Genomic DNA, 17,707 nt, shown 5'->3' on the forward strand with positions numbered 1-17,707 from the left:
TGCATACAATTTAGTTGAAGAGGAGTGTGCAATATTAGTTCAAATAAGCATAATAAGAAATTAAGTACTAGATGACTGAATTCCTTGAAGGAGGATAAATAACTAGTGGCAAATGAACTGTATCCACTTAATGGAAGCCAAGGAGGAAATAGCTAACTGGCAGGGCACCAAAGGTTGGAGGTCTGAAATGTCTTACTACTATTCAAAATGGTGCAAGGAATAGGCCAAATAATTGTAGACTAGTCAGTCTGACCTCAGTGGTGGGCAAACTACTGGAATAAGCATTGATCCTACAGATTTAAATGCTACTTTGAGAGATATGGATAGTCAGTGATCAATGGTAGTCAGCAAGTTGTTTTTAAGGATAGGTCATGTTTTATTACCTTAATTGAATGTTTTTGAGGAAGTAACAAGGAGGGTGGATGAAGGTAGTGCAGTGTATGTTGTCTCCATGGATTTTAATAAGACATTGGACAAGGCTCCGTAAGGCAGAATATTAAATAAAAACTAAAGCACACTCAATCACTAAACTGGCTATAACTTCCAGACACCTATCACCCTCTGGCTGAAGAAGGTTCTCTTCATATCCCCTTTAATTCTTTTGTCTTAAATTGTTTCCCTTGATAATTGGAATACAAGGAAATATGGCGAGTTGGATTCAGAACTGGCTCCGTAACAGGAAACAAAGGGTAATGATCTACAAGTGTGTTTTGTGAATTGAAAGCAATTTCCAGTCATGTTCCACAGCTCACTTTTGAGTCCTTTTCCTTTTGTGCTATGTGCGTATTGGATAATTTACACATAAACGTAGGAGGCTGAATGGGTAAGTTTTCAGAAAACACAAATATTGACCAGATAGTTGATAGCGAAAAAGAGATGACTGTGGACTGCAGGAAGATATCAATGATTTGGTAGTGTAGGCAGAAAAGTGACAAATGCAATACAATCAAAAGAAGTGTGAGGTTATGCATTTCATTGGGATAAACAAAGCAAGGGAATGCACAAAAAAATTGGAAGCATTCTGAAAGGAGTGGAGAAAGTGAGAGACATTGGATTGCATGTCCACATGATGGTGGTAGGACAGGTGGATAAAGGTTGTAATGGAGGGATATAGGATGATTTATTTCATTGGGTGAATACAAGAGCAGGAAATGCTGGAAGCACAGCAAACATTTTATTAACCCACACCAAGGGACCAAGAGAGTGTCGCTTGATCAAATATTCCAAATAGTCACGTACGCATAACTGCAGTAAACCCTGACCAACCAAAGCTTCGAGACATCAATATCCCTCAAATAAACTATGTAAAACATCAAAACTTTGTCTAAAAACAATGTGAAAACACACTAAGTAATAGAAACATAATGCAGGGGCTATACATATCACTGCTATACTTTACAGCATAAATACTCAACATCGTGATAGAGTGGGGTATTTGAGTTTAAAAATTACACAACACCAGGTTATAGACCAACAGGTTTAATTGGAAGCACTAGCTTTCGGAGAGCTGCTCCTTCATTAGTAAATCACCTGAAGAAGAAGCATCGCTCCGAAAGCTAGTGCTTCCGATTAAACCTGTTGGACTATAACCTTGTGTTGTGCGCTTTTTAACTTTGTACACCTCAGTCCAACACCAGCATCTCCAAATCATGGAGTATTTGAAGTATATAATTTTTGTTAGTTTATCAAGAGTGCCTGTTGATAAACATGTTGGTTAAAACAAAGTTTCCTGCATTCACTGGTTAGGCCAGAGCTAGGTTTTGCATATAGTTCCAGTGACCTCATTCAGAAAGCACATAACTGCTTACAGAGAGAGAGTACAGAGCAGGTTTACAACTACCTTGTGAGGGTTTGAAAACTGCAGCTATTAGAAATGATTGGAAAACGTGAGGTTGTTTTCCTTCAAACACAGGAGGCTGAGGGGTGACTTATTTGAGATGCACAAAACAATTAAAGGTTTGAATAGTGTGGATAGGGAAGACCTGTTTCTTTGAGTGGAACAAAAATTAACCACTGGCAAAAGAAAAAGACAGGAAGTCTTACCAGAAAATTCATTTGCTTAAGGAGCTGACTGACCACTCAGTGATTAGTTGGAGAAATCAATTTCACAGCTATTTTTGTAAGCAGCAAGCATTTATGCGTCAAAAATAAATGGTTTTGTTAAAAACCAAAAGAACTGCAGATGTTGTAAATTGGAAACAAAAACAGAAACTGCTAGAAAAGCTCAGGAGGTCTGGCAGCAACGGTGGAGAGACATTACACTTAACATTTCAGGTTAACTGACCCTTCCTCAGAACATGTTATGATTTCTCTCCATAGATGCTGCCAGACCTCCTGTGCTTTTCCAGCAATTTCTGTAGATTGTTTTGTTGATGCCTTATAATCAATCTCACCATATGACCAATTATGCAGAATTCTACGAGAATGAATGGGAAGTACAGAGATTAACAATTCAAATTAAAAACCTATCTTCTTTGAAACCTTTTTTAAATAATGTGTACACAATTGATGAATATTAGATCTAACATGGCGTGATGTGGAACTTCTGTAGTATCCAGCATTTCTCACAGCAATAGCAAATAGCCAAACAGACCCTTTGGTCCAACTATTCTACACCAGCCATGTTCCCAAACTAAACTAATCCCATCAGCCTCTATTTGGCACATATCTCTCCAAACCTTTCCTGTCCATGTACTTATCCAAGTGTCTTTGAAACGCTGTAATTGTACCTGTATCCACCACTTCCTCTAGCAGTTCATTCCATACACTGTCTACTCTGTCTCAAAAATGTTGCCCCCGTGTCCTTTTTAGATCTTTCTTCCCTCATCTTAAAAATATGCCCCCTCATCTTGAAATCCCCCACTTAGGGAAACGATCTTTGCTATTCACTTTATCTATGCCCCTCATGATTTTATAAACCTCTATAAGCTCACTCCTCAACCTGCTATGCTCCAGTGAAAAGAGTCCCAGTCTATCCAGCCATTTTTGTAACTCAAACCTTCTATTCCCAGCAAATTCCTGGTAAATCTTTTCTGAATCCTCTCCAGTTTAATAATGTCCTTCCTACAACCAGAACTGTGGGCGGCACGGTGGCACAGTGGTTAGCACTGCTGCCTCACAGCGCCAGAGACCCGGGTTCAATTCCCGCCTCAGGCGACTGACTGTGTGGAGTTTGCACGTTCTCCCCGTGTCTGCGTGGGTTTCCTCCGGGTGCTCCGGTTTCCTCCCACAATCCAAAGATGTGCAGGTCAGGTGAATTGGCCATGCTAAATTGCCCGTAGTGTTAGGTAAGGGGTAAATGTAGGGGTATGGGTGGGTTACGCTTCGGCAGGTCGGTGTGGACTTGTTGGGCCGAAGGGCCTGTTTCCACACTGTAATCTAATGTAATCTAATCTAAAAAACTGTACTCAGTACTCCAGAAGAGGCCTCACCAACATCCTCTACATACATTAACATGACGTCCCATCCCCTGCACTCAAGGGTCTAGGCAATGAAGGCAAGCATGCTAAAAGCCTTCTTAACCACCCTATCTATATGTGACACAAATTTCAAAGAATTAATGAACCTGAACCCCTAGCTCTCTGTTCGACAACACTACCCAAGTCCCTACCATTAACTGTATACGCCCTGCCCCAATTTGTTTTATCAAAAAGCAATGCCTTAATTTATCTAAATTAAACTCCATTTGTCACTCCTCAGCCAATTGACCCAATTGATCAAAATCTCTTTGTAATATTCGACAACCTTCTTCACTGTTCAGTACACCACCAATTTTGGTGTCATCTGCAAACTTACTAACCATGTCTCCTATATTCTCAACCGAATCATTTATATAAACAACAAAAGTGGACCCAGTATCAAATTCTGTGGAACATCACCGATTACAGACTTCCAGTCTGAGAAACAACTTCCCATCACCACCCTCTGTCTCCTATCTTAAAGCCAATCTTGCACCCAATTGGCAAGCGTGCACTGAATCCCACATCATCTAACTTTACCAATTAGTCTACCACTTCTTACTAGGTTTTCTTGTGTTTTCTCAACTTTGATACATGAGATATGAGAGAATGAATCTGTAACATGCCATTTTTCAATTACAACAGAAAGTTACACAAACTTGGCTTGGTACTTTGGAAATTTGAGAGCTGATTTGAAGTATAAAAAGGATCAAAATATATTTTCATGCCCAAATTATCTCCTAAAAGGTTGTGAATGCTGGATGAAATGTGAATTTCAAAATGGACATTGACAGATTTTTTTTTGAGAAGAATACCAAAGAATAATGTAAGTGTAATTAGAAGCACAGATCAGTCATGATCTAACTGAATGGTAAAAGATGTTTGACAGGATCAATAGATTACTCTTGTTCCAATTTTAAATGGTGTGAGGACATTAACCATAGAAGTAATCAATTGACCCAAACATCCTTTAAGATCAAGGTAAACACTTAAAGATGACACTCAGTGGAATGTTTACTTCTGAAGTGTTATACTAACTTAACAGGATTACATTTTTGCTGTTCTTTATGAACACTTTTCCCTGTTCATACTCTGTAACTTCTTTCAGCTTTTCTCATTGAAAAATGAACTTGCGGTCACCACAATGCTAGGTGATAACCTTTGTCTATGTTCTTCCCACACCACACTCAGTGATTTATTCCTCTCCAATCCCACTGTGATTAAGACTCTCATTATCGCATCTTTCTATCTGGTCTCAGGACTTCCTCTTCTCCCGCTTCTTGGTAGTCCCACCTCTATGACTTGTCTCACCACATTTCATTTCTTCTCAATAAATCACCACACTATTTCAATCTCAACTCAGCTATTTTCTTTGAGGGCTCCAAATCTTCACTAATCCTGATAAGTCAAAAACTATGAACCAGCTTTTACTCCATACATGCAAACCTCTGCAACCACAAAGCTGAAAAGAATAAATATTTTTTAACAAGAGTTTCAATCTCACTGAGGTGGCTTCAGGCCAATCATTTATCATAATGTACTCTGACAACACTGTTTGTATGTTAGTAGCTGTCACAAATCGCATCACAGAAACTGAGAAGATCTACAACATTCTAAAAGGAAAAAGTCATATATACTGTCCAAAATACTTGAAATAGAAGTAACTTCAAACAATTATTTCCCCAATTAACACAAATGTAAATAAACCCTTATGTGTCAAGTTATGATCTTTCCACTTCACCCAGTCCCAGGTGTATACATTTGATTGCTGTAGTTTTCTCATGTAGGTTTATTAATCTAAAACAAATTTCCAACATTATCAGAATGGAATGAATGAAATTGCCAAATAACCACCATATGTACTCGTGTATAAATCAATCTCTTGTATAAGTTGACCCCTTATTTTGGCCAAAAAGTCTTGTATTTTCCATATATCTCATAAGTCGATTCTACTATACCACATTACAAACCTCTTACAAAGGAAACAATGTTCCCTTTAATAAATCTATGAAATTTCAGAAAAATTATTCAGAAAGTATCTGCTTAATGAAGAAAATAAGTCAATGTTCGCATTAACCCATTTTAACAAAATTGCATTCATTCATTCCTATCGGTAACTCTATTCATTGCTCTTTGTTTACTATATCACATCTCTATTCATTCACGACTATTTACCATACTTGATTTACTACAGCATGTTTTAATTCATTCAGACTGGTACTAAGTCTATCGGTATTTATCAACTTTAAAAATGGCAAGTTACCACACTATCATATGAAATTAGTGGGAAATAGTTATTGTGGTAGAGCCTGGAAGGCTGTCCATTATCATCTCTAACTATGATGATACAACTTTAAATTCCATCTATAATGGAATAAAACATGTCAAACTATTTGAAAGGAACATTATTGGGGGAAAAAATGACAGTTCTCCCCAGCCATGCCCACACTTGTTGTTGGGGGGTGGAAAACGAGAGTGAGGCACAGAGTGAGACACCTCGTTCCCTTTCTGCTGGTTAAAGTGTTACTTGCTGGATGATGTGAGGCGTTCACAACTGCCACTCATTAATCAGCGGTTGAGTGAGCTGCTGTGTAACAGGGCCTTTCCTGTATTCCCCCTATGGCTACCCTCCCCCTCTCTTCTCCTCCTTCCTTCCCTCAATTTGGTGCGAGGCTATGAACCTCCAGTGCCTTCCATCAGCACAGCCCCGAGCAAGTGCACGGTGGGGAGGCAGTGCAGTCACCTGTCTCCAATGACATCACTGCCTCAGCTTGATTGGCAACCACAAGCCAATCAGAGCTGTGGCCTGTGGGCAAGGAACCCGCCCACCCGAACGTCACAGAGTGATTGGAACTCCATGTACTGTATCAGAGAATGTAGCAAAATTTGTGTTCTTGACCCAGAACTGGCAGGAGGTTGGACAGTAGAAGGTTAGGATTCTGTAAGAATTTAGGATTCTTCTTTACCCGGGATTAGTTGTGCGATCAAATTGATTTCTGATAATAATACAGTATTTCGAACTGCAGCATGAATTTCAGGCCCTTGAAAACAATACCTTGTATATAAGTCAACGTCCCTAACTTCATCTTAAAAAAAAAGTCTGTCTTCAATATTCGACTGATACACAAGTGTATACGGTACTTATTAAAAATGAATTTCTTCATACATCTAACAAAAGATACCAGAAATATTAAGAGGCAAGTGTTTTCACCAAATTCATCAGACAAAATAACAAAAAAACTGACTTTATATGAAGGTTCCATAGAGGTACTGTGTTATAATCCTGGACAAGACTGCCAAATTTCATTGTGATCCAGTTTGGGACTATTAATCTTTTCAGTTAAAATAAATATATTTTCTCAGCTGCAAAGAAATGCAGCTCTTGGGCATATTAGATCCCCATTCTCAGCTGCACTGAAGTTCCATTTTCTCTCTCAGCCAACTTCTTTTCAGCTGATAAGTGTGGCAAATCTTCTAAGTCCCAACCGCTGAGCAGTATAGACGTTACTAAAAGGGATACATTAGCTGCATGGAGCTTCTTTTCCTGCTCTTTACTTTGACGTGCTGTTCACCGAGTCTCAAATTATTTTTTGATGACTGTTTGAGATCCTCCAAATCTTACCCTTGTTACTAGATACACATATATGTTTCAAATAATGGAACATCTTGTGCCTCAAATGCCACAATTCTCCAGCTTATACAGTGCAAATAGGTACAAAGTAGATTTTATCACAAGTCATGAAATAATGTAAAACCTTGCCTTAAATAGCGAAATAATTTAAAAACTTGCCTCGCCTCTGTGCTATCTGCAAGTGTCCTGTAGATAGATATTGCTCCAGATCCTGTTGAAAGGCTTCTTCAAAAAATTTTTGCCGCTCTTTCAGTTTCAGCTGTTGTGTGTTCTCCATATCTCGCACCTTCTGAGCATGTTCACTGTCCAACTCAGCTGGAATAGAAAAATCAATCTTTGATATAAACTATATGAATCAGAATGAGAGTCCTAGTTACATAGATCTATCTTCAACCACATACAACCTGCAAGAATAAACAATGATGTAAAACAGGAGTTGCAACCCTGTGTGACTCATTCTCAAAGTTACTAGCAATAATCAAATAACAAACTGCTCTTAGATGTCCACAGGATTCTATATGGTCTAGTACCTCCAGCTAATAGATCATGTTATGCTGCATTATATTTAGCAGAGAAGCACTATGCAATCCAGCACTATTTTTTTTACTGTCACTCAGGGCTTTTTGTGCGAACCTTAAGTACAAACCAACTACAAAAGCTAGTTCCCTCCCTATACAGCTTCAGTAAATGCTGGTGATGTGCATATGAAACCATTTTGCATCAAAATGAAATTTACAGTAAACCACAACTGTCTGATTATGTATGTGAATCATTGATTCAAAATTAAAAGGTGCTACAACAACGTAAGCTACATCAAAGCATATTTTTTCCAATTTACTACTTGCGTGAAGGAAGAAAGAACGTGTTGGCTGGAGAGTTCAATTAACCCATTCGCAAAAGAAATAATTTTGAAGTACAGTCTGTACTGCCATAACAAGTGTTTCTTCAACGTGAATTGGCTTTAACGTGATTCCGGCTGTGTTACTTTAAGTGGCACAGCTATTGTGCGATTTTCTTATAAAACGAAATCGCACAAGAACAGAACTATTACATTATATCAGAACTAATTGTAGATTGATCTGCCTAATTATAAAATGACAGCTCTATAGTTTGTAAAGAATGTCACTTTACTGTGCCTTTGTAAACAGAATTATAAAGAAAGTGAATGGACTGTGACATCAGAATTTGTAATTAATAGAGAGTTCTAGTTGATAAAATGCAGACTGGGATTGAACAGCCATGCTAATATTGTGTCTACTTTTATTTTCTCCAAATTCACTAGATGGATATAGTTTTATCTCTCAATAAGCATGGATTAAAACATCCAAATTTTCTGCAGCTGTTTTTACTCCAAGGCATAACTCACAATAAGAAATAATTGATCATGTAACTATGTCTGCTTCTGAAATTCTTTCATTTTTCTGGTCTTTCTGTACATTTTACATTCTTTTATGTGGACATATATTACAAGGTCTCAGGTCCTTTATTTTGCAGTAATATCTATTTCGACGCTTCCATGTTCGACTCATTATGTTTTTCTACCAACTGTTACCCCCTTCCCACATACTTCTTTACATTTTCAATATTTTCTTAGCCTATTTTTCTCTACCTCCACTTCCTTTTATATTACAATTCGTTTTCCTTTGTTGAGATTACACTGACGTGATACATTCATGCTGATCTGATTAACAATTAGTTGCTGCTGTTTGATCTGTCAAGGACCTTTGGCTGCCTCATTCCTTCCATACAGTTTACTCTCAAACCAGTGCTTTGTGAATTGGACCTTACATTCCAGTATCTTTTAGTGCAGATGCTGAGAAGACTGAAGTTGTTTTCAAATACAACTCAATCTCTTGCTCTAGTTACCATCTGAGGCTGAATCATGCTGTGTGTAACCTCTTGTCTTATTTGATAGTAATATGATCATCCAACCAAATTCCCTTTCCATCATTAAGACTGCCTAACTTCTGTTTTAAAACAATTCTCAACTCACGCTGTCACTAACCAGTTGTGAATGGTATAATAGTTTTTTTTAAACCTCTAGATTTGACTGTTTCACTGTCAGTAAACTAGAGATCATCCAGAATTCTGCTGTCTGTAACCTAACTTGTGTTAAGTCACATTCACTAACATCCTTGTGCTCATTGACTAAGGTTAACTTGCAATAAATATTGTCCAGCTCTTGTCTAAAGGGGGGACGTACTGGATTTGAAATGTTAACTTTGTTTCTCTCTCCACAGATGCTGCCAAACTTGCTGAGTTTCTCAAGCATCTACAATATTTTATCAGGTTAGCTTGCAGTCTGGCCACACTGATCGTCAAATGCTTATCCTTACTTTTAAATCCTTGGTAATCTTACCTCCCTTACCTTTGCAATCTCCTCTGGCGCCATAAGCCTTTGGGAGATTTACAAGTCTCTTCAAGTTTGGCCCTGGATGCAACCCTGATTTTAATCACTCCACTCCAGGCGATTGTGTTTCAAAGATCTAGATCTTAAACTCTGGAATTTCCTCATTAAATTTTGCTGAATTTCTATACCGCTCTTTCCTCTTTCAGATACTCATTAAAAATGACCTCATCAACCAAGCTTATGACTAAGTGTCTTTTTTATGTGGGTCAATATCTAATTTTGCTGGAATTCTTCAAAATTCTTCAAGATGTTTTACTACATTGATGCTATATAAGCACAGTCCATTTCTTCTGACATTTGACTCACTAATATATTATCCGTTGCTGGGCATTCATAAAAATGATGTCCACATATTATAATAGCAACAAATACCTCATATCCACATCATTCAATTAGATCATAGTATTGAACTAACATTCAGCTATTTACCTACCGTAGCTCCATATCATAAGAACATCAGATTGAGGAGTTTGCAAGGCAGTTCCATGAGCTGGCTGTACCATTTGATAAAATCATGGCCAACCTTCTATATTGTTCCACTTTCATGTCCAATCTCCATAATTTCAGGATCTTTTAGTGTCCCTTCCAATCAACGTCATCTTTACTATGAAGCATTCACAGCCATTTAGGACAGAATATTTTAGAGCCACCACCCTCTGAGTGAAAACATTTCTTATCATTACAATAATCCAGTTTATGAGGTCTTTAACTTAAAATGATCTGTTTAAAGTCTGCCTGACAGCAAGCCTGAACACATTGACTGTTACAGCTTAAAGGTAGCCTAGATTGCTTAAGCTATAAGCAAGTGCAAGGTGTTTACAGTGGGAAATAACTATTATGATCTCAGCTGGTGTTATTAGTGGACTAGACAGATCCAGACTAAAATTTGGCTTGATCGATCATATTTCTTTTGGTTTTAATGAGGTGGTTTTTCACTGAAACATAAGCACACAATGCTGCAGATTTATTTTCAAGAATAAAGCACAACTTTATCACGCAAATGTAAAGATAAAATAGAATAAGCCAAGCTATTTACATGAGACAGGTTACAGATTTTAAAACACATTCCAATTAGTCCTACCAGGACTCTCCTTTCTAGTACTCTCACCAGAGAGAATTATCTTCTCTATTACATCTATAGGGTTTAATTTAATGGTAGCTTCAATTTCTGGTCTTGAGATTCTAATAAGCTCGAGTATTCACACAATGGAGCATAGACTTGTCTCACTTCAAAATAACTCCTCAAAGTTTTAACCAAACACTTCTGGTCTGGAACTTTCAAACTATTATCCTTCCACTGAGGCAACCTATTTCTTAGCAGTCTTACATATCCAGCTACAGCCAGGACTTCCACAAACAAAAACCAAAAAGGGTTTTCCGAACCATGGCACTGCCCCAAAACTTAAGAAAATAACAATTTCAGATGTTCCTAAGTCATCGAAGGCCTGTTTATCCTGTTTGTAAAACTTGGCCAATGAAAACTAAACCTAATTATTTTACAGAGATGACACTCTCCCATGCTGCTTTTAAAAGAAATCACATGGTTGCAGAAATACATTCAAGTTAATCATTAAACACCTTCTTACGCACCCAGATCTATAATCCCATGTGCCACTCTTTCTAAATTGAAACTCTAAAATAAGTTATATTAAAATTATATAATCTTCCACCTTACACCACACAACAGCAGAATATTTGTGTTAAGTGAATGGATCATAATCTCCGAAGTCCCAGAAAAATTGAGATTGTTGGGTTGTAAACTAGTGTGCTTTAAACTGTCCACTTGCTTCTGAGTTAAAAGAGAATTGGCATATCAAACATAGTTAAACCAGAATTTCAACTTGGATATAAGACCCATATAATTCATGTTACCATGAAGATTAGGTGTGAGAGGGGAAGCATTTCTGAGAAGTTCTTGAAAACTCAGATACAGTTTCATCATCAGGATCTAGGAGTGGGGTGGGCAGCTATTGGCAGCAAAATGATGTGGTTTGCTATGCAGGAACATAAATGGGAGTTTAGTGAAAAATATCAGAAGTTAAAGGTTGGTTTGACATACATACAATGAAACAAAGAATTGTGGTAAGCCAGAGGACTGAGAAAGTTTTCAAAGTCAACACAAGATAACCAAAGAACTCCCATTGCCCAAAGATGTGCAAGCCAGGTCACATTAAATTGCACCATAGTGGCCAGGAATGTGCAGGCTGGTGAATTAGCCACAGTAAATGCAGGGATACAGGGACAGAATTAGGGGTATGGGATTACGAGAGATATTCTTTGGGGGTTAAGTGGGCCAAATGGCCTCTTGCTGCACTGCAGGGAATCTGTTAAGAATCCTTGGTCCTAATGTAACATCCAGTTAATAAAGGTAATGAGACAAAGAGAGAGTCACTATATGCTGTTCTGAACGAGAGGCAGCTCTGAAGAAAGTCACCAGATTTAAAAGTTAACTCTGCTATCTCTCCACAGATGCTGCAAAAGCTGCTGAGTTTCTCCAACAATTTCTGTTTCCGATTTCTAGCATCCACAGTTCTTTGGATTTTTTTAAGCTATAAGCTAATGAGCTTAACATCTTTGATGGGAAAAATATTAAAGTTTATTGTAAGGAATGTAATAACAAAGCATTTAGAAATACATAATGAAGCAGAAATCAGCATGGCTTTATGGAAGGGAAACCATGCCTGACAAATTTGTTAGAATTCTTTGAGAAGGTAACAAGCAGGATAGATAAAGAGGAACCAGTAGACCAACATAGTTGGATTTCTAAAAAGTATTTGAAAAATTACTGCACATCAAGGCTATTTTAAAGAGCCCATGATGTGGTGTTGGCATATTAACATTAATACAGGATTGGCTAACGAATAGAAGACAGCTGGAAGAAAAGGGGATGCACTCAGAATGGCAACCTGTAACACAGGAATTAGTGCTAGGGGCTCAATTATTTACAGTATATAGTAATATGTTGGATGAAAAAAGTGAATGTATTATTTTCAAGCTTGTGGATGCTACAAAATAGGTGAGAAGGTAAGTAGTGAGGTTGACAGTGCACAGGGGCAATACAGACAGGTTCAGTGAGTGGGCAGATGGAGTGTAAGATTATTTAAATGGGGAAAGACTGCAGCAAGACACAGTAGAGAGGTTTGGGATATATGGGTGCACGAATCACAAAAAGCTATCATCCAAGTTCAGAGGATAATTTATATAAGATACACTGGCATTGCAGATCTTCCACAGAAAGATTACTAAGTTGATCCTGAGTATGGAAGGATTTTCTTATGAGGAGGGTTGAGTCGGTTGGGCCTAAACTCAATGAAGTTTAGAAGGATGAGGCGATCTTATTGAAACATAGAAGTTCTTAGGGGGCTTGACAGGGTAGCTGTGGAAAGGTTGTTTCCCCTTGTGGGACAATCTAGGATCAGAAGACACTTCTCAGAATCAAGGGTTTCCGATGTAGACAGAGGTGAGGAAGAATTTCTTCAGACAGTAGTGCATCTGTGGAATTTTTGTTAACCAGAGAGCTTTTGGATAGTAATGATCAATGGTTTTGAAGGCCTTGGAGAATTGCTGTAATGCATCTTGTAGAAAGAATACTGCTGCTACTAACCAGAGGTAAAAAGGCTGAATATTTATAGATCTGGTGCCAATGAAGCAGGCAGCTTTGTCATGGACTCTATGCACTAAAACACTTAAATCCCTCTCTGCATCTCAGAGTTCTGCAGCCATTCTCTATTTAAGTAATAGTCTCTTTTTTCATTCTTCCAGCCACCTTTTCCCACACATTTTGATTATTCCTGTTTTGACCCTCATCAATATTTTCTCAATTGAATTGCTTCCTTTAATATATTTAAATATTTATCCTGTTATAAAGTATATGTAACCAATGTATTATTAATAAAAGTTATGCTTAAAAGAGAATTTGTTTTTTTGCCAAGAAGTACACACATTACACGCAGGACTGACTATTTGTAAAGTGATCTTTTCCCCTAATGTGCTTACAATGGATGCCCAAACTTGTAGTGAAACAAAGTGACAGGACATTTGGTTCAAAAGATCCATGCAGCAGTGTTTATTGCGCACATGAGTCTTTGCCTATCCTCCATCTTAGCTCATCAACACATCTTTTTGTTTCTTTTTCCAGGTGTTAGCACTGCTGCCTCACAGCACCAGAGACCCAGTTTCGATTCCAGCCTTGGACGACTGACTGGGTGGAGTTTAAACATTCTCCCCATGTCTGTGTGGGTTTCCTTCAGGTGCTCTGGTTTCCTACCACAATCCAAAGACGTGCAGGTTAGGTGAATTGGCCAAGCTAAATCGCCCGTAGTGTTCAGGGATCTGTACGTTAGTTGCATTAGTCAGGGGAAATGTAGAATAATAGGGTAGGGTAATGGATCTGGGTGGATACTCTTTGGAGGGTCGGTGTAGACTTGTTGGGCCGAAGCGCCTGTTTCTACACTATTGGAATTCTAATTCTAATTCTAAGCTAGTCTCCCATTAACTGCATTTATGTTATTTGATTCAACTGCACCTTCAATGGGCGAGTTCCACTTTTAATTTGTGAATGAAATAATGGACAAAAACTCTTGGCTTTGTTGGTCACACTTTCAAGGGCTTCCAGTCAGAAACACCTAAAATCTAAACCAAAGAGAAGCCTGAAATGAAGAAGTGCAGATTTCCTGTCAATGGCTTAACTAAAACCTGGTACAAATTGGACTGACTATTCAATGGTAAAAGCACATTATTTAAGAAAAGTCAAACATTAAAACAGTTGCTCTTAGCATGCAAACCCTTCAATTATAGCAAACTATTTATTGAATATTGCAATGTTTTTACCTCAACCACCTTGACTAAAATACACCACTTCACCTGACATTTAAAAACATGGGAGGTGTGGCTTCCATTGCTGTCGAATTGCAGTTTGAGAAAGTGAGTAAGCTGATTTATTTGGGCAGCCACTGATCCCGAGACACTACACGCGTACTGTCTCACACCCGCCCTCCTCGAACCAAAAAAAAAGACTCTGAGGTGTGTTGATAAGGTAAGGCTTTTCTATTTCTTCTGTATCACGTGATTGGTTAAAAATTTACTTTCTTTTTTAATTTACCTATTGATTGGTTATTTTAAAAAGACCATCGCAGAGAAGTATTAAAAATTGTTTAAGTCAAATTTGTATAAGCAATACAGTAAATATCTAAGTAGAGATGGCTGGGCAGGTGATGTGCTGTAGCAGTATGGTGATGTGGGAGCTGGCTGATCCCATTGTGAGCTGCAGTGACCACATCTACAGCAAGTGTTGGTTGCTGAAGGAACTCTGGCTCAGAGTTGATGATCTGGAATCTGAGCTTCAAACACTGCGACACATCCGGGAGGGGGAAGATTTACCTGGACACTTTGTTTCAGGAGGCAGTCACACCTGGTGGTTAAGTAATTCAAGTTCAGTCAGTGATCAGGGACAGCAAAGTGTGATTGCAAGTGAGGCCGGAAGGGGGATCTTGAGTTTAGGAGTGGAGGAGCCACAGCTTTTGACGTTATCCAACAGATAGGAGATACCTGCTCTCTGTGTAGATTAGGAAAAGGGCTGCAGGGAGAATGAGCCAACTGACCATGGTACAGAAGGCCATTCAAAAGGTGGGGTAGGGGAGCAAAAAGACAAGTAGTAGTTATAGGGAATTCTATAATTAGGGAGATAGATAGAATCCTGTGCAAGCTGGATTGGGAGTCCCGCATGGTGTGTTGCCTGCCCAGTGCCAGGGTGCAGGACATCTCTGACCGGCTTGAAAGGACATTGGAATGGGAGGATCCAATTATTGTGGTCCACGTTGGGACTAACAACATAGGCAATGTTTTGGGGTTATCAAGCACGAGGAATGAAATTAAGGAACAGGTCCTCGAGGGTTATAATCTTCAGATTACAGCCCGGAGCACATGCAAATAGGTTTATGGATAAGAAAATTAGTGAAGTAAACATATGGTTAAGGGAATGGTGTGGGAAAAAGGGGTTCCATTTCATGGGGCAGTGGCATCAGTTTTCAAATTGGGGGATCTATAGCAATGGGAATGTCTCCACCTGAACGGATCTGGAACTAGTGTTCTAGCGAAAAGGATAAATAGGGTGGTCACTTGTACTTTAAACTAGTGAGTCGGGGGGGAGGGGAAACGACAGGAAGTATGATGGTAAATTATAAGGTAAGCAGCAGTATGTGTGCACGAGGGTTTAAGTTCAAGGCAGACTATGAAAGAAATAAAAAAGAAGGATAACTCAGGAGATATTATTAGAGATGTTTGAAATTATGAGGGCAAGAAAGCTAGCATAAAGGCACTTTACCTGAGTGCTCGCAGCATTCATAACAAGGTTGATGAGTTAACAGCACAAATCATCGCAAATATTTAGTAGCCATTACAGAGACATATTTACAGGATGGTCACAACTGGGAGTTCAATATCCAGGAGTATCAGACTATTCATAAGGACAGCAGGAAGGTACTGGAGGTGGTGTAGCTCTAATATTCAAAGACAACGCCAGGGTAGTGCTGAGAGATGATGTAAGTTCTATGAAAAATAAGTTTGAATCCATTTGGGTGGAAGTTAGAAATTCTAAGAAGAAAATGTCACTGATAAGCAAAGTCTATAGGCCACCAAATAATATCACCTTGGGGTGGGCAATAAACAAAGAAAAAACTATGCGTGTAAAAATGGTACGGCAATTATCATCAGGAATTTAATCTATATGTAGATTGGTCAAACCAGCTCAGTCAGGGTAGCCTTAAGGAAGAGTTTGTTGAGTGTATCTGTGATAGTTTTCTTGAACAGTATGTAATGGAACCAACGAGGGAGCAAGCTATCCCAGATCTGGTCCTGTGTAATGAGACAGGAATAATTAATGACCTCATAGTTAGGGATCCTCTTGAAAGGAGTGATCACAGGATGGCTGAATTTAGAATACAGATGGATAGTGTGAAGATAAAATCCAATACCAGGGCCCTGTGCTTAAACAAGGGAGACTACAATAGGACGAGGAAGGACTTGGTTAAAGTAGACTGGAAAAATTTTTTTATGATGAGACAGTTGATGAGCAGTGGAGGACTTTCAAAGCAATTTTTCAAAGTGCTCAGAGTAATTTCTGGCATCAACTTACTTTTTACCAGATCAGAGAAAAGCAAGAATAGATCTGATGGATTTCTTCAAAGCCTCACTGTGTTGAAGTTGAAAAGGAAACACATCTGCCGGTTTGCAAAGTAAGTAATTAACGTTTGTGTAGTAATTCATTTTCACCTGTAAGATATTGGTTTATATTGAGGTATTGTGGTGCATTTGGTAGTTTGGCTGCCTCAGCATCAGAAGCTCTAGGTTTGAATTCCAGGAATTAATGACCAAGGAAAGTGTGTATTCATAGTATGTCCAAAAGATTGATTATCAACATGGAAATCTTCCTGTCATGCCAATGGCAAATGTAGGAGTGGAAGAGACTTATCATCAGCCATGTGCTGGAATGAAATTTGGAGCATTCACTGTCATTGTGTAGCACTTGACTATAACATGCTTCTAAAAATGCATGTACCCACACAAACTTGAACTCCCTGAGTGAGTTATAACACACAAATACCAAATATCAGTTAACATGCCGGGGAGCTGATGAAATCCACTCTTCCAGTTCATGTGAGGAACAAGAGAATGGTGAGAGTGAGGGTAGGGCTGATCAGGGATAGTGGAGGGAACTTGTGCCTAGAGTCAGGGAAGGTAGGGGAGGTCCTTAACAAATACTTTGCTTCAGTATTCTGTAGAGAAGGGGACCTTGTTTATTGTGAGGACAGCATGAAACAGGCTGATATGCTCAAACTGGTTGGTGTTAAGAAGCAGGATGTGCTGGAAATTTTGAAAACATGAGGATAGATAAGTCTCCTGGACCAAACGGGATATACTAAAAGTTACTACGGGAAGCAAGAGAGGAGATTGCTGCATCTTTGACAATGATCTTTGCATCTTCACTGTCCACTGGAGTAGCATCAGATGATTGGAGAGTGGCAAATGTTATTCCCTTGTTCAAGATAACCCTGAGAATTACAGACCAGTCAGTCTTAGGTCCGTGATGGGCAAATTATTGGAGAGGATTCTGAGAGACAGGGTTTATGATTATTTGGAAAAGCATAGCTTTATTAGAGATAGTCCACATGGCTTTGTGAGGGGCAGGTCATGCCTCACAAGCCTTACTGA

General features: G+C 38.7%; 1 protein-coding gene across 2 annotated transcripts in view; it reads right to left on the minus strand.

The window, feature by feature from the left end:
- The window catches only part of LOC122564343 (dysbindin), a 198,257-nt gene that overhangs the window by 22,425 nt on the left and 158,125 nt on the right, over positions 1 to 17,707 (minus strand). For both annotated transcript variants that reach the window (XM_043719076.2, XM_043719077.2), the window contains one exon: positions 7,249 to 7,404. In XM_043719076.2, the coding sequence (XP_043575011.2) occupies positions 7,249 to 7,404 (156 nt within the window). The remainder of the gene's footprint in view (positions 1 to 7,248; positions 7,405 to 17,707) is intronic.

Source organism: Chiloscyllium plagiosum, unplaced genomic scaffold (genome assembly GCF_037043375.1).
Source record: "Chiloscyllium plagiosum isolate Xiang-an unplaced genomic scaffold, Cpla_swu_hap1 HiC_scaffold_34, whole genome shotgun sequence".
In the NCBI taxonomy this organism is placed as follows: domain Eukaryota; kingdom Metazoa; phylum Chordata; class Chondrichthyes; order Orectolobiformes; family Hemiscylliidae; genus Chiloscyllium; species Chiloscyllium plagiosum.